Source organism: Choristoneura fumiferana, chromosome 5, assembly GCF_025370935.1.
Source record: "Choristoneura fumiferana chromosome 5, NRCan_CFum_1, whole genome shotgun sequence".
Taxonomy (NCBI): Eukaryota; Metazoa; Arthropoda; class Insecta; order Lepidoptera; family Tortricidae; genus Choristoneura; species Choristoneura fumiferana.
The window spans coordinates 20,748,978-20,774,239 of NC_133476.1; the positions used below are offsets into that span (position 1 = coordinate 20,748,978).

The window sequence follows — 25,262 nt, forward strand, 5'->3', positions numbered from 1 at the left end:
GTGTTAGGGAATAAAATATTCGCTAAATTAGTTTTGCTCCGTTCCGCTTGTATTTGACGCGTAATTTTAGGTAGTTTTTTTTTGGGTTTTGTTGGGGTTTTACTTGACAAATTGCAGAATAAATGCAGAATACATGAACATTTGCAAATAAGGTCGCGGGTGAGCAAAGTTATTGTTTTAGTTCATTGATATGGACCTCCGCAAAGTAACGCCTGATTCAATAACTTATGTAAATTATTTTAGTAAAACTGCGCTTCCTCTTTATAAATGCTATCCTAAATAACAAAAAATTAAGATATGTACAGTAAGTATAATCAGAGTATTTATTTTTGTAGTAACAACAAATGAGAGGAACTATTTTTTTTGTTTTTTTACGAGTTCCTTATTATTTTGTTTATTAACTTTGAGACATTTTTAAAAACCTTTTGTCGATCAGATTCTATAAAAAATCAACCACTTTTTATTTTACAAATAAAGTTCTTGTTAAAAAAGCACTTTATACGATTCGACGTTAATTTTTTATCGAAAATACAAACTGAGACATTGATGCACAGAAAAACCAGAAAAAGAGACCAGCACTGGGAATCGAACCCAGGTCCTCAGCAATCTATGCTGCGTGCTATAACCCCTACACCACTGCTGGACACAGTGCTGCTACAAAAACTAACAAATACTACTACTAAAAGTAACAAATTTGGAGTTGAAAGAAAAAGTACAAAAATACTCCACTCCAAAAAACCAATCATAAGTTAATTTTTTATTCTTTCCCTCTAATGTCGAATAAAAAAAAAAATGTACCTATTTTTATATGTATCGAAGATCGATGTGATCGTACTTTTAGTTGACCGTACATCGCATTGTTATTCAACCTACATAAGTATACATAATTTCAATCGAATTCAATAATACCTCTTGTAAATGCATACAAATTTACTGCAAGATTTGACCCAAACAAAAAACAACAACAAAAAAGCTAAATAAAAGCTTAGCAGATGGCCCGAATACCGAGGCAACATCGCTGCTTAACGTTGCTTAATTACTGAATTAAAAAACACTACTACCCCATGCGTGTATCCCCGACTTTGACGTACATTACGGGGATAGTAGTATCGCGTGTGTGCCCGGCATTAGCGTTAAGCTGACGTGTAACGCTGCCTAATGAATAATACCGCTACGTAAACATGCCTTCTTAAATTCGTAAGCGAATTCTTAAATTCGCTTTTTCGTTTTAGTTTTTGTATTTTTTTTATTCGACTGTTTGGCAAACGAGCAAGTGGGTCTTCTGATGGTTAGAGATCACCACCGTTCATAAACATCTGCAACACCAGGGGTATTGTAGATGCGTTACCAACCTAGAGGCCTATGATGGGATACCTCAAGTGCCAGTAACTTTACCGGCTGTCTTACTCTACACGCCGAAACACAAAAGTGCAAGCACTGCTGCTTCACGGCAGGATTAGCGATGGACTTAGCAGTGGATTAGGACGGTATGTTTTTTGATAGAAGGTATTTATTTCAGTGTATTTATTAACGATTGTTTATTTTGATCTCGTTTAAGTCGCAATTTCCTTCAAAATGTTGAGCAATAACAAGCTAATGTAATACTGGGTGTGGCCTGTAACACGGGCAAATAATTAAAATTAAAACATAGATCGCACTCTTTAAACTGAACCACATTAGTTCAGCGACTTTTATTTTTTTTTTTTTTTTTTTTTTTCACACTTTAAACTATGCAAAGCGGTAACGTTTCGTGTTCTCTGCCCACCCCAATTTGGGAATACGGGTGTGATGTTTGTGTGTGTGTGTGTGTGTGTGTGGTGTGTATACTTTATTCGAAGAAGCAATGTAAAAGCAAAATGTTTTGCTATTTTCTAGCGTGACAGGCGACGTCGGTTGGGTTCTAGGATGGCGTACTTTGAAATTACGATTATTTTTGTTAGAACAAAAAAAACAAGTTAAGTTTTTATTTTAATTAAGTGGGACCATGATGGTCGAATTACCGGTGACCTACAGAGCCTCTGTTTTCAATATTATCCCCGGTTCTGGGCCACACACTGTAGACGTTCCAGGAAACTCTGCAATTAGCGTTATAATAAGCCGAAAAGTGCAGTATAAATATATAAATAAAGTATAAATTCTGCAAAGGTGTTGCCCTGTGCTATATTTAAATAATTATTTTCTAACTAGCTTCTTGCCCGCGAACTTCGTCCGCTTGAAATAGTAATTTTGGGGAAAGTATTTAATTTATATAGGATACCTATTCTGCCAATAATAGTAGGTACATAGAACTTCTACGGTTTACCAAAAATAACCTATTTTAGTACATTGCTACAAATATAAACTATTTTTTTTTTTGTTCTTCCATACATCCATCCCATCCGATGTTCTTTGGTAAAACATAAATATTTTGGCGGGGTAGCCATATTTTAGCAATACGACGTGTATTCTACCCTGCCAACACAAAAGGACTAATTCTTCATAGTGAAACTATTGACACACTTATTAGCATCTTAGCCTTACGTCTTAAGTAAAGTCAAAGCATTTTTACTAAGCATAGCTACACATCCGATAAATATACTTATACGTAGTAATTTTTTGGAATTCCTTAAGAACTTTCATCCCCATATTTTCAAGTAAATAGGTCGAAATTTGAAAAAGCGCCAGATCAAATGTTTTTTAGGGTTCGTACCTTAAAGGAAAAAATTGAACCCTTGTAGGATTACTTTGCTGTCGTCCGTCCGTCTGGTCTGTCAAGACCCTTTATCTCGTAAACAGCGCGGAGTAAGGTATATATCGAGTTGAAATTAAAACCCTTAGTCTCAATAGTCCCGAAAGCTGTGAAAAAATCACACCTCTAAGTCAAGGCAATCAAAAGCTACAGTCGTTAAAAAGGTGTTTCCATACAAAATTGCCTCAACAGAAAAAGTTATAGGGTAGGTACTTCCGGCTGTCCTAGAAACTTGGAATTTTGCATAAGGTAGCTCTTATAGCACAATAAATAAGAAATCTGAAATCATAATTTTTCATGTTGACTGTCTATGTGAATAAGCCATCTAAAATGACCCCACATTGCGTACATTTTGCTTATGAGCTTAAAAGGCTCTGCTAACACTGCACCATCCCCTCTGCTACATCCCCTCGCAGGTATCATTTTTCAAAAACGCTTAAACAAATATCTATTTATTTTTTATAAGTAGCCAATGCCAAGTTTCATAAAAAACCATCGATTTATCTTCGACAATGACGATCTTCCATGTAAAGTTTCATCCCCTATTTCACCCCTCACAGGAAGAATTTTTAAAAACGCCGCGAACAAATATGTATTTATCTCTTATCACGTGCCCAACCAAGTTTCATAAAGAACCATCGATTTATCTCGACAATGACAATCTTCATATAAACTTTCATCACCTATTTCATCCCCTCACAGGTCGATTTTTTAAAAAAAGCTCAAACAAATATAGAATTATTTCTTATTAAGTGCCTAAATGCCAAGTGTCATGGTTTTATCTTCGATAGCTACGAACTTCCACCATATAAAACTTTTCATCCCCTATTTCAACCCCTGAATAGCCTCTTTTTCGCAATAAAAGATAGCCTATGTTTCTTTCCCAAGGTCTATTTTATCTCTGTACAAATTTCATCAAAATCGGTTCAGCGGTTTAGGCGTGAAAGCGTAACAGACAGACAGACAGACAGAAACAGAAGAGTTACTTTCGCATTTATAATATTATATAGTGTATGGATAGTATGGATTTACTGTATCTACAAACATAGAATATCTTGACAATCTGTCTGTCAACTTTCCGCTCTTAGTAATAATAATAATAAATTTCTTTATTTAGGCATTTTTTTTAAACCCATACAATTTACTAATACAGTTAAAATTAAAATTAAAAATCACACATGTCATAATCATATTAAATCATAATCCCAAATTAAATAAATAAAATTAAATTTAAAGTTACAATTTAACATGTGCTAAATCATTACACGCGCAGGATCGAAATTTCATTGCCAAAGTAGCACGTCGCACTCACTACCTTTACAATAGTGTTTACCGACTCGCTCACTCTCGCAACAAAAGACCAGTGTCTTTTTCTTATGACCGCGTAAAAGTCGTCCACCCTATTCACGGTAACATTGCCAGACGCGCTACAGCGCCACGGTAGCTAAACCACTGAACCAATTTAGATGGAATTCGGTATGCAGATAGTTTGAGAAAAGACAAAATAGGAGCAGTTTTTATCCCAAAAAAAGTTTTATTCCCAAGGGATAGCAGTCAATGAATTCTTTGCAGACGGAATCGCAAGTAACAGCAAGTGTACAATAAAATACTTAAGATATTCTTCTCATAATAATATGTTTGTACTTTAGATTTAATTTGATAGCGCTGCAATTCAGTGCTGTGTGCAGAGGCCCCAATCTCCCAAGCCCTCTTATTTCGAAAGAAGGCCTGTGCCTAGCAGTTTTTGCAGGTGGTTGGACCTTGTGCAAGGTCCGCCCGGATTGCTACCATCATCTTGCTCGCTAATCCTGCCGTGAAGCAGCAGTGCTTGCATTGTTGTGTTTCGGCGTGGAGAGTAAGACAGCCGGTGAAATTACTGGCACGTGAGGTATCCCATCTTAGGCCTCTAGGTTGGCAACGCGTCTGCAATACCCCTGGTGTTGCAGATGTTTATGAGCGGTGGTGATCTCTTACCATCAGGAGACCCACTTGCTCGTTTGCCATCCAGTCGTATAAAAAAAAAAAAAGTTGCAAGAAATAACTTAAGCTACTTAAAAAAAACTCGTTACTCAAAATAGATAATCTTTCCGAGTGAACTTTATGAACATTATGTCAAGGTTCAATTTTGTGGACGTATTGATATTAGATACGAGATTTTTTCAAAGTAGTGACGTAATGCGAGTTGCTCTTTGATAAAGGCCCAAACATTTTATAAATGTGTGAAGCTGATCCGACCAAAAAAATAGGAAAGAAATACGTCCAATAACAAAAAAGGGAATGAAAACGTGATAATTTATTTTTCCAATTTCTAAAAACCATACCTCGCGATGACATTGTTACTGCGGGGAGTGTTGCCAATTTCCGCTAAAACCAAGAAATAGGATATGACAGACGGACGGACAAAAACACGAGTCATTATCGTTTTAATATTAATCAAGGGGCGAGTGGTGACTGGCAGTTTGAACTGCTTTTAGCGAAGTTAGGTCAAACGGTACTACGGGAACTCGATGGGAAGTGGAAGATAGAGTCGAACTCACTGAAAGTATTGGTTATGTAAATATGATAAGAGTACCTAATTTGAAGGATTTAAGGAAAAATCATGTTAACACATACAATTTAGAACATTACAAAGGCTTTTTATTGTTCTGAAATCTGTTATGTCTGTGTAAATTAAAGAATTATACATACAAACACACATACCTTGTTTAGATGCAAAATGTATGGTGGCATTGGTTTACTTACTACCGAGCTAATCCTGACCACTTAGGTATTTTTTTTTAATTACAACATTGCAAAATTATTTTAATAAGTATGACAAAACGTTTGGACTAATAATACAGAAAAAAGAAAATATTACATTTAAAAAAATTGGAGAAGTCTTACATTTGAAAGAACGAGAGAGTATAATTTACCTAAAAACCAAAGAGTTTGTGAAAAACCCAATGTGATTTTCAACTTATTTTACACAGCTATTCAAATGCACGTTATCTGACAATCAATTCGCCAAAAATAATAAGACAGTCTGATCAGCCGAAATATAAAATAAATTGCTTTTTAACTTTTTACTAGAAAAGGCATATTATTCGATTCAAGAATATTTAAATGAAAGATGATAAATTTATACTATAAAATATTTAATCACAAAACATGCATGACGTATTATTGAATGCCTATATATTTGTATGCCGCATGGCGCAACACAGTGACAGTATGTAGGTATTTTACTCATAAGATCTCTGTACTACCTGTTTTGACAAATAAAATGATTGATTGATTGATTGAACGCCACTTGTAAAAAATTTCTACGTCGTAACTCGTGAAACAGATAACAAACTCCACAATTCCAAGAAACAAGTTAAGTCGATGATCTAAAACCCCTAGTAGTGTCCATGACAAGGCAAAGTTGTAAGCACCCATATACTGCGAAACTTATCTTAGGAGTTGGGCGTTATCTCCAAGTTGGTAGCATTGGAAGCCTAAAATGTTTAATCTCGTCTTCAAATGTACGGCTCTGATTGGGTTAAGTGAAAATTGAATTCGAAACTTTTTGTTGCGACTTTTTTTTTCAATTTGGGACTGGCCAGATTTTTTGTTCCTTTTTAAGAAAGAGTTTGAATTAAATAGAACTCTTTATTCGAAATGGCTCGTTTTAGAGGAGGACAAATATCTTAAATTGTAGGTAGCTATATCTTTTAAAAGATAAGGATGTTTACAAATTCTTAATGAAAAAAAAATACTTTGTTACCTACCACAAATGGTGAAGTAACTACTTTAATCCGCTCTGGGTCATATTTGGGGTTTGTGTTGTATAATTATTTACAAGTAGACAAGTAGGTATTATTAAAACGTCGCCAAGAAAAATGTACCCTGTCATAAAAATATGTTCTTACATTTAAAGTTCTCTGCCTTGACTAAATAATCTACTTTTAACGCACTATTTGAACATAAACTCATCAATCTTTACTCAATCTCCTCAAACTTGTTAACTATTTTCAAATTGAACAAAGCACCATCTATCTTCAGCGTAACAAAATATTTACTACACGCCCGGACACAAAATTAATAAATCATAAACATGTGACAAGACACTATAAATCTACGTTAATGCGTATATGAACTCATATATTCAGTATTCAGTAGTAATCAGGATAACTGCTCGATATTCTAAATGTGAAAGTTTACTGTTTTATGACATATAAGGTGGCAAACAAGCACGTGGTTACTGGTTATCCTGATGGTAAGTGAGATATGGATCGAATACACACAGCATTATAGAACTGCAGACGCGTTGCCAGCCTTGAGAGCTAAAATAGATACAGCTATACTGTGAATTTCGCTCGGGACTCGGCGGTGTTCTATGTTTTCTTGAAGATTAAAATGAGAAAGAAAGAGAAAACCGATCTTTAGTTTCAAATTCAGAGCGACATTAGCTAACTAGTTTGTGTAGGTCTTTATGAGATAGTGTCTTGACAAATTGACACAATCACTGTGATATGCAGTTGCAAATAAAGAAATCATATATCTTAGGTCAAACTAACTTCATAAGGTTGTATAGATTAAGCTAATAAATTAATAAAAATATTTTTTACAATTATTTCATTATGTTTCACTGCACCGTTTACTCCCCAAACTGCCATATTGTGACGTCATTGCATTAAAAAAAAATCTTAGATTTCATTGAGCAAACGTCCTGTTACTAAAATAAATAAAATAAGCTAATCTATTGGCTAATCTAGAACTTTTTAGAAGACCCTTATCCACTTAACATAAAACCGCAAGCAAAACCCCACTTCGTAGAACACCGAACGCGTACAGAGTTCTCACTTAACATGCGTTTATTTGCGTTTACGCGTCATAAATTGGAATTACGCCGGCGAATTACCGCGATTACTTTGAATTACAGTTAAATTACGCTCGAATTATAATTTTGTTACGCGCCGCGCTATCGGTAGGCGTTATGGTAATTTCAGGTTAAATTCTCCATTAAAATTCACGTTGAGTTGATGACGTATTCACTTGTAGCTACAAGAATACAATCTACTATGAGGACCATCAAGGTTGATCATTGATCTCTATAATCCTCAAGGAATTGCATTCAGCCTAAATACGCCACACTGCTGGGCACATGTCTCCTCGCAAAATTGAGGCCATTGGGTGTAGGTACAATTTATTTAAAGTTAGATACAAATTAGGGATGCAACGATATTTCTATTACGATACCGATACGAATGACGAATGCATCGTAATAGCGAATACGATAACTAATAATTGATTATTTTATTTATATTTCATTTCATTTAGTAGCTTCCACATTTTTTTTTTACTCTTAAACTCACTCTTTGTCACACAAGTCCGCCTTTGTACAAGTATCTCAAAGTTTGTCAACTGTGTTTTGTTTCTTTTCTTTTGTACAATAAAGAGTTTACAAACATACACATACATTTAATAAAACAAGACAATTGAGGAAAATCAAATTTAAATAGGATCAAACCAGCTTCTGTACATTCGAAAAGATTGTTTTCCACAGCTGGTTTAATCCGGCTTACAAAACCGGACCGGTACCGGTTTACGGTACGCACAAAAACAATAAATAAATACTACAACAATACTCGCGCGAAAAACGAATGTCAATGTCAGTAGCCAACGTCAAAAATATGAATGATGGCTGTCATTAGTGTTGCCAGCGCAAACATCGATGCTGTCTTGCCTTCCCTCTCAAAAAAATTACATCAAACTAGATTTAAGGATCGTTTTAAATCGTAATACTTTTTACAATACCGATGATCGCCAAAAATAACGATAAACTGCGGTTTACGATTATCGGCATCGTTGCATCCCTAAAAAAAAACATCGAAAATACGACAATGAATACAATACAATACAAATTAAGTTTCAATTCACCTATGACACCTATTACCTATACCTAAAAAGCCGTGGTGGCCTAGTGGTAAAAAGCCGTGGTGGCCTAGTGGTTTGACACCCCGGCTCGCACCTCTGAGTTTTTCGAAATTCATGTGCGGAATTACATTTGAAATTTACCACGAGCTTTGCGGTGAAGGAAAACATCGTGAGGAAACCTGCACAAATCTGCGAAGCAATTCAATGGTGTGTGCGAAGTTCCCAATCCGCACTGGGCCCGCGTGGGAACTATGGCCCAAGCCCTCTTGTTCTGAGAGGAGGCCTGTGCCCAACAGTGGGACGTATATAGGCTGGGATGATGATGATGATGACACCTATTTCCAGATTTTACTCACCACAAATTTTAATATACATCATGTTTCGAGTTCAAGAGTTGCAAAATATTCCAAAGCTACGGTTAGCGGGTACCCGTGTTACCAAAAACACGTGACGGCTGCGAGCCCTTACTCAGCCGCAATTTGAATTTGCCGCAGCACGGTGCAAGGCTGGGGTCGCACTGAACAAAATCATCATAATTACCGCAAATGTTCTCGGCGCAAAAATTTTGTTCTCGTCTTGCTTGCTACACGTGTGGACCGTGTCAGTTGTCAATGTCATGTCATGCTTGGCTTGTGTTGGTAGCGCTGACCATAGACAGTCGCGTTCACAATTAGGCACGGTTCGGTGCACGTGCAGCGTGCAATGACGGCCTCACGGTCCCACCGGAGACCAGCGTCAGCTCTTGAGCCGACATTATGCTGAGGTGGCTCCGTTTCGTGAACAGTAACACTGTGTTGTTCTCTTTGTCTTACTTCTATGTAATTATTCTGTCACTGTTCCGAATAAATGTTTTTTCTTTCTTTCTTCTTTCTTTCAAATGTCTAGTGTTTTACACGCTATATTTTCACAATAATTAAACTCAGCTGCGACTGTATTGCTCATGACATAGGATTAGAGATAGCAGTTACTGAGACAGCTTTACTATCTTACGTAAAATATCTTCGTCATCGTCAGTCGGAAGACGTTCACTGTGTGGCCTCCTAGGGGGGACTTGTTGACCAGTAGACATTTTCCAGCTCATGATGATTATGAAAGAAAGAAAGAAAGAAAGAAAGAAAGAAGACATTTATTCACTTACACAGAAGACACACATATACAGCAAAAAATATATATATTTTATATGAGTAGAATTTATAAAAGTTTAAAGCAGTACATTCAAAATTATAATATACATAACACTTGTTATTCATAAGTACGTCCCTACAAATTTGTACGGAACCCTTAGAACGCGAGTCCGACTCGCACTTGATCGTTTTTTAATCATCTTTTCGGAATATGGCATAACAGAGTTTACAAAACAGCAGTCTTCGAGAAACGCCGCCGGCAATTCGAAACAACCATGTTTTGGTTGTTTACATTTAATTCCGCGCTCAGTGAGCCCCTGGCTTAAGGGCGACGGATTATCTCATCTCTGACAAATGTCGGTAGCTACGGTTACAGTGACAGACGGACAGACGGCGTGTTTGTCCGCCGTTACTGTTGGGATGATGTATAAATGTATAAACAAAGGACACAATGGTACAGAGCTTAGGCCACTACATAGGCACATGGTTACGAATAATGCTTTTGAATGTTTTAGAGTATGCTGTAGAAAAAAATGGAAATGGTATACGTTATACATACGTATAATATCTTATCGATTTATCTTATACATTTACTTAAGCAAGAAATCCTTGTTTATCTGTTTCAGGTACTTGAAAAAAAGGCTCTAAGGAATTCGACGAAATGTTAGGGCTTTTCTGGGACGAAAAATCAATCTAGTTTCTGAGTCTGACTAGTATTTCTGAGATAACACAAGATTTCAAATTTTAGCGCAAACGAAGCCAAATCGCCCTCATACTATTTTATTTTAACTGTACAAGTATGAATAGCTGATGGTTACAAATCAAAAAGTTCAAGACGAAATGATTTAGGATCTAACTAGTTCTTACACACGGCTTCACTCGTGCTCGGTCTGAGAGTATAATTTAAATTCCGACTTCCGAATAATCGTTTTCGTTAATGTTAAATACACTTGCGCATAATCAAGGGCTTGTTTCACCACTCAATGATATTTTTAGTGACATTTTTTTATCTGGATGCCGTCTCTGTTTATTCCGACAAAACAAACAAAGACAGCATCACAGAAATTTGAGGCTAATTTCATCAAAATTGCTGTTACGTAAACTATGGATGCCCCTTAGCAGAATTACAATGAGATTACTACACAATTCACTTTTAATGCCAAATCTTAAGCATAATATGGACATAGGCCCGCAAACAATGCCTCTTATCGGTCCTATGACCGCCCCCAAACAAAGCCCTGGCAAGATTAATTGTCAATTGTCACCACTGTCCAGCTACACACTTAATTTTGCCACCAACTCATAGGAATCTAAATCGTAAACCGACACCCAAAAGGTTAGGTTAGGTTAGCGACTGAAACAGTCGGTGAATTAATAGAATAATGTGACGCGATGGTCGATTATTATTGTTTTGGTTGCTTGGGATGTTCTTGAGAGATTCAATCACTTCCTGAGTGAGTTGAGTGGCGGCCATGAACCGAAAGACGAAGCGTTGGCACATCTCTCACTGGACGGACAGAATATCCTGAGAATCGCGGGCAACGGGTGAATGCAAGTGGCGAGTTTTTGTTCATTGTAGAGTCCTAAGGGGAGGCCTTTGTTCAGCAGTGGACGTCCTCCGGCTGATGATGACTAACAATATTAATGAATTTATATTAGAATTGAGTTTTTTTATTTCATAGTCACTTATTATTACTTTGCAGGTGATAGGACCAAGTTGCAAGGTCTGCCCGGATTGCTACCACCATCTTGCTCGCTAATCCTGCCGTGAAGCAGCAGTGAGGCATCTAGGTTGGCAACGCATCTGCAATAACCCTGGTATTGCAGATGTTTATGAGCGGTGGTGATCTCTTACCATCAGGAGACCCACTTGCTCGTTTGCCATCCGGTCGAATAAAAAAAAATTTTGAAGCAGCACCTGTATTTTCTTTAGCGTCTATGTAAATTTTCCAATCTTCTTCAACTGACACTAGATTTTGGTCGTTATCAATGCGGAGCTCTGGGCTCGCCAAATATTAGCCTCGGAAATTGGTTATTGCCCGGTCGAGGAACCGTTAAATTACTGCCATCCCTTGGTCAACAGCTATAAACTAAATAAACTATAAATTGTTTAACGGTAAGGCTATAAAGCAGTACTCGTAACAAGAAATTAAGTTTTAAGTACCAGGCCACCGAGATTTGTCATTTTTTTTAAATACGCCACGTCCGAACCTTATTAAAATTGGAAAAACATGAACCAAACTGATACAGAAAGAGAGACGTTGCGATAAATATCAAGAAAATATCAAATGGTGAAGCAGGATGTAGGCAAAGTATCATCTTATTGCTATTATAACTCGTAAATGCACTGTCGCTAACGCAATGAGGGCTATCGTTTTTTGTCTCACTAAATGGCGCACTGTTGCGAGAGGTTTTTAAGTATGGTTTTCAAAGCCTGTTATTACGGGCGTGAAAACAAAGTTTAGATTAAAATCATAATATATTAATACACTTTAAAACCGTACCATAAAAATATCGAGCATGCCACAGTGTTGCATAGTCCCCGTTTTGTTCCGAAAAAAGGGAGAACAAAGGTTTCCGAAAGACAAAACTGTCTGAAAACACAGACATTCGTTGCCCCGGAACGCATATTTGCCATAATTACTTTCAGATATTGCAAAATATTCACAAAACTATTCTAATTATAAAAAAACCCGCGTAGCTCACTCAAAAACTATGAGATTTGACATTTCGCAGACCTCACGCTACACTAGCGCCTCTAGTGGCGAATTCATACGCGATAGCCTCATTCAAACTCATAACAGGCCCGTACTCTATTACATAAAATGTAATTAGCAACCTCTATGATATACACAAAGTCACAAAGCCTCTGTGTTTGACATTGGGATGATGCAATTTGAGCTACGTAATTAGCGGACACCCCCCAGCCCCGCTGCTGCTAGCTGGGCCCGCGTGGAACTATAGCCCAAGCCCTCTTGTTCTGAGAGGAGGCCTGTGCCCAGCAGTGGGACGTATATAGGCTGGGATGATGATGATGATGATGAATTAGCGGACAAATTAAACTGCTAAAATCGTAATAGCCAATTTAAATTGCTCGAAAATACGTGTTTTCCAAGTAATGAGACCAAGCTAGACTAGATCGATTATTCGTCCCGAATACCCTGATATTTCATCAAAATCATTAGAGCCGCTTCCGAGCTTCCCGAAATATAATAAATATACAAGAATTGCTCGTTTAAAGTTACAATATATGTAGAGTGCTTAGCTGTGTAGTGAAATTGTCAGTCCACCTAGTGGGAGGTCTTTCAACGCTTCGCCTTCCGGTTCATTCGCAATATTAATATCATTTCATGTAACTAATCTATTCATTTTTTTATCATTTTAATTACAAACTTTTTCCCTGCTCTGTGTCAATCCCAACAAACTAAACATGATTCCAATTTGGATTACATCATTTGATGATACGTTACTACATAAAATAATAATACATATTCACAAGTTTGTTATTTCGTTGAACAAACGATCTGCTAAAAAACTACACTTGAAGTTTAATAAAACGTTGTTAATAACCTAATCTAAAAAATAATTATTAACACCCTATTTTGCTAACGGCACTTGATTATTGGATAGCCATGGGATCTCTACTATTATACAAAAAAAATATAATACGAAATATTCAAGACGGTATACGACCTATAACATAACGTGACCTTTAAAACTAGTAGGCTCAGTAATCTGTAGACCCCATGGAAAACCTCAAAACAGACAACAACAGTGGTGCACAATTTATAAAGTAATCAAAAGACTGAATCAACACTATGTACCGTATAATTTTCGAGGCTACTCACTAAATTTGATGACCAACTTGCCCAAGCTTAAATGGAGTCCGCTCGCTCGATCACCTATCGTTCCAAAATATCATTAAAAGCGCTTTATAATTTCAAGTTATCCCGACCTCAACACACGCCGCTAAATGTAGGTATTCATATCAATCCATGTTGGTTGCGCAATAACTGCACTCCGTTCCGTGCGTATTTTACTGGAAAACTTAATTTGGCCAAAGCAGGCCGTGATATACGAGCGGAGGCAGGTTACCGGCGGAAAAATACATTTATATCCCTTTGATTTACAGCCGGATGCGTTAATTAGTTGATATCGGCTTATTTCGAGAATTTAGGCAACAGTTTGTTAATTAACAAAAGGGTTATTTTAATTTGAAACGATAGGTACGGATAGGGTTTTGTATTTGGGATGATTTTGAAATATTGCGACGTTAGGGCGGACTCGATCCAATTTGAGATACTAACTCCACATAGGGTGTTTAAAAATGCAATGCCGCATTGAATATTTATTGTCTCTGTTGGGGTTTGTTAATGCAATTCTCTATGTATCATCCCATTTATTATTAGTAAAATTGATATTTAATTTCGCTTTATGCAATGTTTCGAACGAAAACCTTTATTTATTTTATTCATTAAAATAAAGTATGCTGAAAGGTGGTTCTCAAATCCTACTTATTTAGTTACTACCAGTGTTTTTTGTTATTTTTAAAATTCAAATTTATTCATTTACTCACCGCAAGAACTATTACGCAAGTAGTTTTACATTACTGCTCCGCGCGGAAATGGATTCATCAGTGATAGAGCCAATGCGGCAATATAACGCTAACCTGTAAATTGATCAACACAAAAGCTACGGCACTGACCGATAGATCGCCGCCGTAGAAAGGGTGTATGACGAAGGTCTCGTTCCCTATGTGGATGACGCCGGACACGCCGTTGCACGTATGAAACGCCGCAGAGGCACCCGGGTAGTCCTTTACCGTTCCGTGGTAGTAACAGTGCTCGATTTCCTGAGAACAAAGAAATTATAGCTGAAAGTCAAATAATCATATCTGAGGCTGGCAATATTCTTCGCCAATACGAGTACCAATCTGAGCAATTAGCATATACAGTTATTTTTGATGTTTTCAAAACAGCATTTAAAAAATTCCGTCCAAGTGCGAGTCGGACTCGCGCACAAAGGGTTCCGTACCTCTATACAACATTCATCAGACATTAGCAAAAAACGGCAAACTCTAACTAACACGGTTCTTAAGTTACAGCCTGTCGACAGAAGGGCGGACAGCGAAATCTTTGTAATAGAGTATCCGTTTTTACCCTTTGGGCACGGAACCCTAAAAAAAAATTAAGCTCTCGTGACACATATTTGAAAAATCATATTGGGTCTTCCAAAAAGATCAAAACTAGTGCGACTGTTCCTGACATAGTGAGTTCGTGACATAAGTGAAATCGTGAGTTACACGATATAAGGTTACAGGATATAAGGTTAAGGTATACCGTAGGCGACGGGCTAGCAACCTGTCACTATTGTACCGTTTTTGTCAAACTTTAAACCTAAAATTGCTAAAAGTGGCTCCGAAGCGGTAACGTTTCGTGTGCTCTGCCTACCCCATTTGGGAATACAGGCGTGATGTTTGTGTGTGTGAGTTACACTGTTAAATTTTTGTAATCTCCAAGTTAGTTTACGAATTTTGGCAGCCAGGGTATATGTTTGTATAAAATATTACTATTTAAAATTGATAGTTTTATCATTTGTTTTTGAAGTAGGTACATGGCCACCATATTCAAAATTCAAAAATTCAAAATTCAAATGATTTATTCAGTAAATAGGCCGCAATGGGCACTTTTACACGTCATTTTTTAAACTACCAGCGCTTTCGGAAAGACCATCATTGCCAAGAAGAATGCGCCGCAAGAAACTTGGCAGAAAGTCATTTTTTCATAAAAATATAATTACAAATAAAATACTTAAAACTATATTATACAATTAAAGAAAAAAAAAACAAAAATAATAATAAAAGAAATACAGGGATGTATGGAGTCCCTTGATTGATACAATTTTTCAAAAGGTAGCATATCTCTTTCAGTGTGTTATTTTCTACTGTTATGCACCTTGAAAATTTACATGCACGTTTAGTTAATACTAAAATTGTGTCAGCAAAAACATAATACTTTAAAATTCGCCATCCAATATCAGATGAAACGAAACGATATTAAATTTATAATTCATCTAAAATTCGTAATCTCTCATAATGGCACCGACCGCTATTCATAGCTAATAATAACCAAAACACGAGCGACGTTAAAAATTACAAAATTCAATAAAATACTCAGAGGGAGCAATTTTGCGCTCGGCGGGTCTAATTTATCATTCACAAGCAAGGTCCTTTTGCGGAGACGTCGGAGTGGGGCTGCAATGAGACAAGAGATGCGGAGGGTACAAACTTTTTACCCGGCTGCCCGAAGGAGAATTACATTTTTCGTTTTTATTTCAATTCCAATTTTTTTTACTTTTACGGTCATCCCGTAAAACCAAAATTAAAAATACAAACTGAAATATATATGCACAAAACCAGAAAAATAAGACCAGCACTGGGAATCGAACCCAGGTCCTCGGCATTCCGTGCCACGTGCTATACCGCTACACCACTCCGGACCAGTGCTGGTCTTATTTTTCTGGTTTTTCTGTGCATCTATATTTCAGTTTGTATTTTCAGGCATTCCGTGATGTTAAAATATATCCCTCCGTTTAGGCTACAGAGAGGACCAAAAAAAGATATAGACATACATACAACGAAAAATATAATTCTCCTTCGGGCAGCCGGGTAAAAAGTTTGTACCCTCCGCATCTCTTGTCTCTTTGCAGCCCCACTCCGACGTCTCCGCAAAAGGACCTTGCTTGTGAATGATAAATTAGACCCGCCGAGCGCAAAATTGCTCCCTCTGAGTATTTTATTGAATTTAAAGACTAAGCTCATTATCTTACCGGAATTTGATCCCAAGACACCATTTTGCAAGTCCAGCACTATACCGATATACCATTGCGCTAACGTTGGCAACATTGAAATTAACGATCTTATTGGACGTGAAATAGGATGAAAGAAAGACACGGAAACACGTGTTTTCCCTGAGATAAAACCAAGCTATGTAAATTAATTTTTTGCCGTCAAAAGCCAGCATATATATTAAACAGGTGAGTGTTGCTTAAACTAAACAACTTTCTGCAAGGAATATAGGTCGAAAAACGTTTTTTTTTTCGCTTTTCCATAGTAAGTCGGTCAGCTAACCAATACATTTCGTATGAGAGTCTGAATTTTTTTTTCGTTTTTCGTTCCTTGGAGAAAGTTGTTCAGTTTAAGCAACACTATCACTTGTTTAAGTAAAGGATCATCGTTGAGTTACACCCTGTATCGGGATAAAAAATAGCCACATTCACAATCACGCATACTAACAATCTTTTGCATTATAATATTAGAAAGATCTATTTACGTTTTTAAGCACTTCCGTGTCTGATTAGAGCTATAATAATAATAAATTCGTTTATTAACTCCACCACAGGATATGGGCCAATCAACTATTTTACCGACACTTTGGGCGTCTCCAAAAAATCGTACTTCCAACAAGATATTTCACGTAGGATGGCATGTATTCATGTACACCATCTATTAAATTACAGAAAAAACATGTTTACTTACAAAAATCAGCAATTGTTTGTAAAATGTCGCGGACAGATTAGTGTGGGTAAAAAGTAGATTGGTCCATTATACAGTTTATACAGTAACAAGTAATGATATGCATAGGTACAAAAATTGTGCGGTGGAGACTGGTGCCTGAACTAGGGGAAACATGTCAGGTCACCAGGTCTCCAACCCTCAAGCAACTGTAACAACAGATTAAGAGAGTGAAGACAATATTAAAATATATGATGATATGATGCACAGAAAGACATACAACAACGGTAATTCCTTTTTCCCGCCAATCTACTCCGCAAGTCGCTTGCCCCATAGCCCTAGCGCAAAAGTCCCGTTTGCAATTAGGTTGCGTTCTTTTTATCGTACTGCGGCACCGCCAATTATGGCGAATGAACGAATGCCACGAATGAAAGACCGGCCATCGGGCTCGCAAGAAATTGTAAAGGCTCCTCATTCATCAGCAAGATGAAAAGGGATACCTACGTGAACTTTGTATCGGTCATTTTTCGGGAGTATCTTGGATACGCGTAGATTTTTCATTTTGTCTTGTACGAGAAGGTAATTCGGCTAGTATTTACGCAGTGCTTAGTATTGAAAGGTAAGTGAAGTCAATTAGGAGAAGTATTCTTTTGAATTTGTTAAAAGGTCGGCCTGGGGTTTTATTTTGAAAGCTTGTCACTCGAATGCGTTTTGTGGTAAGCAGCGGCGTCGTTAATATCATGAGATGGAAACGATGTACACCTATTAATAAGTACACAACAGAGAAATCTCTTTCTAGGCAGATATTATGCCTGGGGATCGAAGTCTGTCAGGGTACTACGGAACGTTAATAGTTATTTATGATACAAGTGCGGAAAGTAGGCAATTCCCAACGAGTGGCGGAGAACTTGAAACACGAGCGAAGCGAGTGTTTTGAGCCGGCACGAGTTGGGAATTTCCTACTTTTGACACGTATATCATACAACGTTTTACAATGCATTAAGCGAGGAAAAAAATTGAGGCAGTGACTACATCATTTATTTGCCATACTCCTTTTACTACAGTAGCAGGCAGTAGATATACATACCGATATGCACGCCAAACCAAAATCGTTAACGTATACACTTTATTAAACCATCTTTTCATAACGATCATTGACTCAGAAGATTAGAACAGCTACAGCTACTAATGATAGGTAAAGGAGATTTTGTTTTAGTATCGTGATTTGTTATGATTAATTATTAGCCCTTTTTGCTTGACATTTTCCACACTTATATTGGCTAGTCTTTATCTCCTGCACGCTCCTATAATGCTAAATATCAGTGCAACCCGTGAATAAATCCGTGTAATAGTTAATTATCATCAAGTATATGTATTATGTATCTAATCTACCAGCTGTTAACAAAAAGTTACCGTAAATCTGAGATTTTTTAGCTTTGGAACTGTAAATTAATCAAAATTGGTTCACTAATTCTAATAGATAAAAGCAAATAAATAAGAATAAGACATACCGGTAGATGTTATTATATCCATGTGTGTAGAAGTAGATTATTCTATCAATTTAAGATGTTTATTAACTTAGTTATGTAAATTATAGTTTACGTATTTTGTTCAGCGTTGAGTTTGTCACTGACAATATGTACTTCGTGAAGGACGTAAGGCGGCGTAAAGCCAGATATAAATTCGTCATTTAAACTCTTCATTTTAATTTACTTATCAAAAATTAATTCACCGGACTGAACTTATGGACATTACTTTGGCGGGGTTTCATGACAGGCGCGAACGGGTAACCATGATTGGTTCGTGCTACGTCGTGCGCGCGCACTGGAAGCTCATTGGTTAACTTTCGAGTGCGCGCGCTTGACGTCGCACGGTCCGAATTGGACTCAAGAATTTATTTCCTTTTTTTTCATAACTTTAGACGGAATTAAAATACGAGTTTACATGAAAAAAAATAATTAACGTTCTCTTTTCTGTCGCGATTAATCTGTATTATCTTATCAGTAAATATTCAGTTGGTTGCATCAAACGTTTTCTTATTTGTTCAAAGCCTAACTATAACGACTCTTTAGACTTATTTTTTTAACAATAGTTTGGACATTATTTGGCAATTTAAAAAGTTACTTTACCGCACAAGTGCGGTAAGTAAAATCCATACAACTTTACGGCACACTTGTGGATGCGTGCAGGAATCACTAATTTTCTATGGATATGTTGACCCACGTCAAGAGGCACTTTCCGAGCACGTGCATTGTAAATATAATTGCGAATGTTTAGATGTAAGGCTGGTGTAATTCGCCGTCTAATTACAGTATATTTTTTGGGTCTAACGCATCTTAATAATTAGGAGGTCGTCCGAAGAGAGTTGGAAATTGTATTTACTTATGCATCAGTTGATGAAGCGATGTAGAATGTAGCAGTTTGATTTATGACTATACGGCACTAGGGGTCGCTAGAAATCGTAATCATTGACGCTGCCGATCGCGTGCAATATTAATATTACCTATTCTCCAGTAAAAACCATTTCATATTTTGCTCCATCCGCTCTTCCAGAAAGTGGAAAATAGATAAAACGCGAATCATCCACAGGGGAACGGAGTCCGCTCGAGCGTGAACTATCCCCGCCGATACCATGCTAGCGTTATTCTGAACACGATTATCATGCTCCTATTCTACCGATGATACAATACCTGAACAATTTTTGAACGTATTTACCCGACTGCCAAAGGAAGGTTTTGTTTTCTGAGCTTTGTATGCGTGAATGTTTATTTCTTTGGTCCACTCTGTAGCCTTAATGATTAGATGGTTTTCAACATACGAGATATATTAGGTTTCGTCCAAACTGTCAATTGTGTTTTGTTTCTTTTCTTTTGTACAGTTAAAAGTTTACATACTTACATACATACATATACACTGTCGGAGATAGGGCATATAATATTTCAAAATGACGTCCGCGAAAAATAATACTAGATGTATTATAAAGGATGCCTGGAAGAGATCACTCTTAAGCAACAAGGCCGCCTATTGCTTACCTCGTAATTTTCTTTCTGTGTATCTGTTTTCTGTATCGCTTACTATTTCTGGTGTGCAATAAAGAGTCTCTGTATTGTACTGTATTGTATCGAAGGCCTCCCCTCGGGTCGTCCTTCAAACTAACTCGTTCATCTATTGCTTATTTTCCAGCCTCTACAAAAATGTACTATTAATCACGTTCCTACAACTAGTTAGTCTGAATACGAACCTGTAACTTATTACACGCTAGTTTTCGTCAACAGAACTAATTAACTCTCACATTTCTTTGCCAACTCTATAGCACACTGCATAAACTGCCAGTCAAGAAGCTTGCCAACTTAAACCGTGCTTCAAACGACAATCAATGAGAAAAACCAGCAAAAGTACGAGTCGGATCTGCGCAATGAAGGATCCGTCCTAGTTTAATAGTAAGAAAAAGCTAAGTTTGTAAATCATAGTATTCTTATGAAAAACAAGGTTACTTCTAGTGATCCAGTGATTTTCGGACTTTTTCTCTTTAAAATAAATAAAAATAAATATAGATAGATAGATAGATAGATAGATAGATATAATCTTTATTCTTCAAAACAAAGACATGGCTTAGTAGCTAAAGAGTAATAAAACTAACAATTAAATAAAAACATAAATTAAATAACAATTAAACAGATCAGACACATAAATGAGAAGCCATGTGATGCACTGAAGAACAGGCGCTGGCTCAGCATAGTGCTGCGGTAAGCCGCAGCGCTGGTATTCTGCCAGTACCCATACCGAGTAAGGACGCCGACCAACGTGATAAACTCAGCCCAATCTCGTCATCAAATGAGTTTTATCATTCAGTGGGATCGTAAAGTAGCAAAATTTATTTAAGTATTTATTATTATTATTTAAAATGTCAGAAAAAAAGTGTGAGGTGTGAGGTGAAGGGGGTTCAGAAAAGTTCAAGATAAGAGTCTCTGGAGAGACAATAAGTGCAATCTGAGCTTAATACGAAAGTTTGATTTTGACTCAATGTTTCGGAGTGGTGGGGGGATATTATTCCAGCACTTAGTGGATTGGTATCTGAAACACCCCCTGAAAGCGACAGTCTTGTGTCTGGGCACGCATATCACCGCCTTACGCGAATCACGAATTAAACGCCTGGAGGAGGACCAAACGAGTTTTTTATATAAATAGCTGGGCGTTTGCCATTTAATAGTATCAAATAGCAAACATGACAATAAAAGTTCGTATCTAGCAGATAGCTTCAAAATACCAGCGTTGTTCAAATATGGCGTTACGTGGGTACGCGGTGGGATAGCGAAACAAAATCTGGCACAAGCATTTTGCACTCTTTGGAGTTGCCTGCGTGATCGTTCTAAGAGACAGGGCCAGTACACCGTAAGACAATAAGTGAGTTTGGATAGTATGAGCGATTCGCATAAATTTATTCTAGTGTTGACATTGAGAAAGTCCCGAAAATTGTAGAGAATTTTCAACCGATAAAAACAGCTGCGAACTGTCTCTGTTACGTGCATTTCAAAACGAAGTTTGTGATCAATTAATAACCCAAGGCTACGAGCTTCTTCCACTCTCTCTACTTCAACACCGTCCAAAGTTATTTTAGGGTTATAATTATTTATTTTTTCAATTTGTTGGCTAGTCCCAAGTATTAAATATTTAGATTTAGCAGGATTTAGAGCTAAACAGTTGGTGGAAGACCAATTACTGATTCTTAACAGATCTTCATTGATCTTGTCAACACCCATGGTGGTATCATTTGGGTTGAAAGAAAAGTATAATTGAAGGTCGTCAGCATACAAATGAAATTTACAATATTTTATAGATTTGATTATGTCCGCACTATACAAAATAAATAAGAGAGGGCCCAAAATGGAACCCTGGGGGACCCCTCGCGTAACAGGACTAAGATCCGACGAAAGAGAGCTACTGTCATTTTGAGAAATACTGACCAACTGGCGACGACTTTCAAAATAACTACTAAACCAACAAATAGTAGCATTGTCAAATCCGTAAAAGTGCAGCTTGGATAGAAGGAGAGAGACATCCATGCAGTCAAATGCTCGTGAAAAATCAAGTAATACTAAAATAGAGACTTCTCCAGAGTCCCTTGCTTCGATGATCTCTCCTATGACATCATGTAAAGCACTAGTTGTGCTCCGCCTCTCCTAAAACCAGACTGCACTTCCGGCAAAATGTTAGTTTCTAAATAAGATGAAACCTGGTCAATAAACTACTTTCTCCAGTATCTTAGAAGTATAAGGTAAAATACTGATTGGTAGGAGATCACTTATATATAATAGGATCTGAGATTTTTGGGTATCGACGAACAACAGATGTCTTCCATATAAGAGGTCAATATCACGGGACAATTCCACACCAATTGACCTAGTCCCAAAGTAAGCTTAGCAAAGCTTGGTTATGGGTACTAAGCAACGGATAAATATAATTATATAGATAGATACATACTTAACTACATATCAAACCCCAAGACCCGAGAACAAGCATTCGTATTTTCATACAAAATATCTGCCCCGACACGGGAATCGAACCCGGGACCTCAAGCTTGTAGTCAGGTTCTCTAACCACTAGGCCATCTGGTCGTCTGGTTTTAATTCTTTGAGGAATCAGTTCGTACTAAATGGGTAAGGCCGCGAATTTAACCAATGTGACATAGAAATAACATAAAAAAATATACGTGACGTTTACCATAAAACGTAACGCAAATTTTTATAAAGCCTAGATCAAACTGGTAAAAATTCCCATTAGATAACGTATGTATGAAAAAAAAATACATGTCAAATAATAAAGTGAAGTTTTTATTTTTTACTAGAACTTCTGACGATACTGATCTTAAATCTGTCCTATATGAAAATCTATAGAGCTAAACATGAGAATGTGGAAGTAGAAGTACCCTCTAGTTGACGAACATCTTTCCAAAAGTGTATCTTTACATGCCTCTCTAACACTGACAATAAGGTGCACATTTATAAGCATAACGAATTTGGATGTGGTTTTTTTTTATTCGACTGGATGGCAAACGATCAAATGAGTAAGAGATCACCACCGCCCATAAAAATCTGCAACGCCAGGGGGATTGCAGACGCGTTGCGAACCTAGAGGCTATGATGGATACCTCACGTGCCAGTAATTTCACCGGCTGTCTTACTCACCACGCCGAACACAAAGTGCAAGCACTGCTGCTTCACGGCAGGATTAGCGAGGAAGATGTGGTAGCAATCCGGGCGGACCTTGCACAAGGTCCTACCACCTAGTTGTGAGCATGCTTGTGACTTCGAATGTACAAGCTATTAAATACCTCAAAGAAATGTCCAAAACCCTAAATCACAGGTTTACCAATTTAGGAAGTAGTATCTTAGTTAAGTGGACAATGTAAAAAGATGTTTTTGTAAATAATTATTATGATTATTAAGTTTAGGTAACAAATGAACTAAGTAGGTAAGTGAATCCTCAGTTTGTCTCTCACTTTAAATACGCTAACATGCATGTAGCAGGACGTGAACACAGAACTCGCCACAATTCTCTTGTGCCGATCCTGCACCTACAATTAAAATTTATTTAACTTCAAAATATCCATCTAACAACTTACTACTGCGCGTGCAGTCATTGGAAACCTAATAATAAACTGGTGTAAGTTAGAATTTTTCTGTGTGAACTTCCTTTACCACATTTTTCGTTACGTTATGTACAAAATACGTAGCATTTTGTAAAAATGTAACGTAATCGTAACGAAAGTGTAACGTATTTTGTACAAAAATCGTTTATCATGGGAATAACGACACTTTGAACATAATAACACATGCCACTTACATGGAAAAGATTACCCTATCGTATGAAAAACAACCAGTTAAAATAATCACTACTTACCCTTAAAATCGAACAAGCACTTTAGACGTTTTTTCGAAAAAAAACCTCCGCGTCACTTTGATGGCTGTTTGTCAAACAAACTGATGAGATTTTTTTATCTCATCGATGTTGCCCCTATTAGAGTATTAGTTGCCAGTGTACAAAAACAAATTTCTACCGAAATTGGCGTTAAAGGTAGCCTAATTAAGCGTCACCTAAGTATTCGTAACGAAAACGTGGTTTTTTGGCACGTGAAAAGAAATAAATATAAAACATGAAAATTATTTGATTATCATGATTCCGCAATCGGTAGGACTATCGTTATATCATAAAATTTTGTTTAAACAAAATCAATGATCATGAGAAGTTAAATAGCATGAAAATAATAAGGTATTAAGTACTCGTGGTCAAAAAAATAGTCAATTTTCGTTACGTTTTGGACGGTAATATATTTTTATTATTTTTTAAAAGGGTTAAATCAATTATCTCATTTGCGACCTTGAGAGTTTATATCGTGTCATAAATAAAAATAAAATTAAACCTCTAGGTGTTATCATTTTTTTTTTCAGCGTTCCAAATTTGAAACGTCCAAATTGGTCAAAATTCGCGGCCTTACCCAAAATACCATAATTCTTTTTAATTTCCACGGTTTTTGTACCTACGAGTATGTTGTGTACGAGTGCAAGAAACCATAGTTCTTGGTGCTTTTTAATTGAAAGTCGAAAACTTGCTATTTCCAAGCGCACTCAAGTGAATAAGTTTTCTGTAAAATAATATTTTTAATAAAAGATATTTTGTTGACTATACTTGCATTGTCATTCAATTAACACATGTACGAATATAGCAAATTTTAAGTCAATCCGACTGTTCACGGAATATTTAGTTTATTTAAAATCCGATAGATTGCACTGGGATCGAATTAGATGGCGCTATCGTTTGGTTGCCTCAGATCCTATAAAAGGAAGAAGTTTTTTTTTGTAAAATATACTTGCTACCAATGTAAGCTGTGTGGAGTTTTATTTTATGAACCCTATAGTGGACCTCTTCGTTTTGGATTGTACGTGCATTGTACACCGACTACTGAGAGTGGGTCAAAATGAACTTGCAAGATTTGACCCCA

At 36.9% G+C, this 25,262-nt stretch overlaps 1 protein-coding gene across 1 annotated transcript in view; it reads right to left on the bottom strand.

Moving 5' to 3' along the window:
• Positions 1-25,262, bottom strand: part of LOC141427742 (disintegrin and metalloproteinase domain-containing protein 22-like) — a 163,720-nt gene that overhangs the window by 125,043 nt on the left and 13,415 nt on the right. The window contains exon 4 of the mRNA XM_074087334.1: positions 14,456-14,602. Coding sequence (XP_073943435.1) covers positions 14,456-14,602 — 147 coding nt within the window. The remainder of the gene's footprint in view (positions 1-14,455; positions 14,603-25,262) is intronic.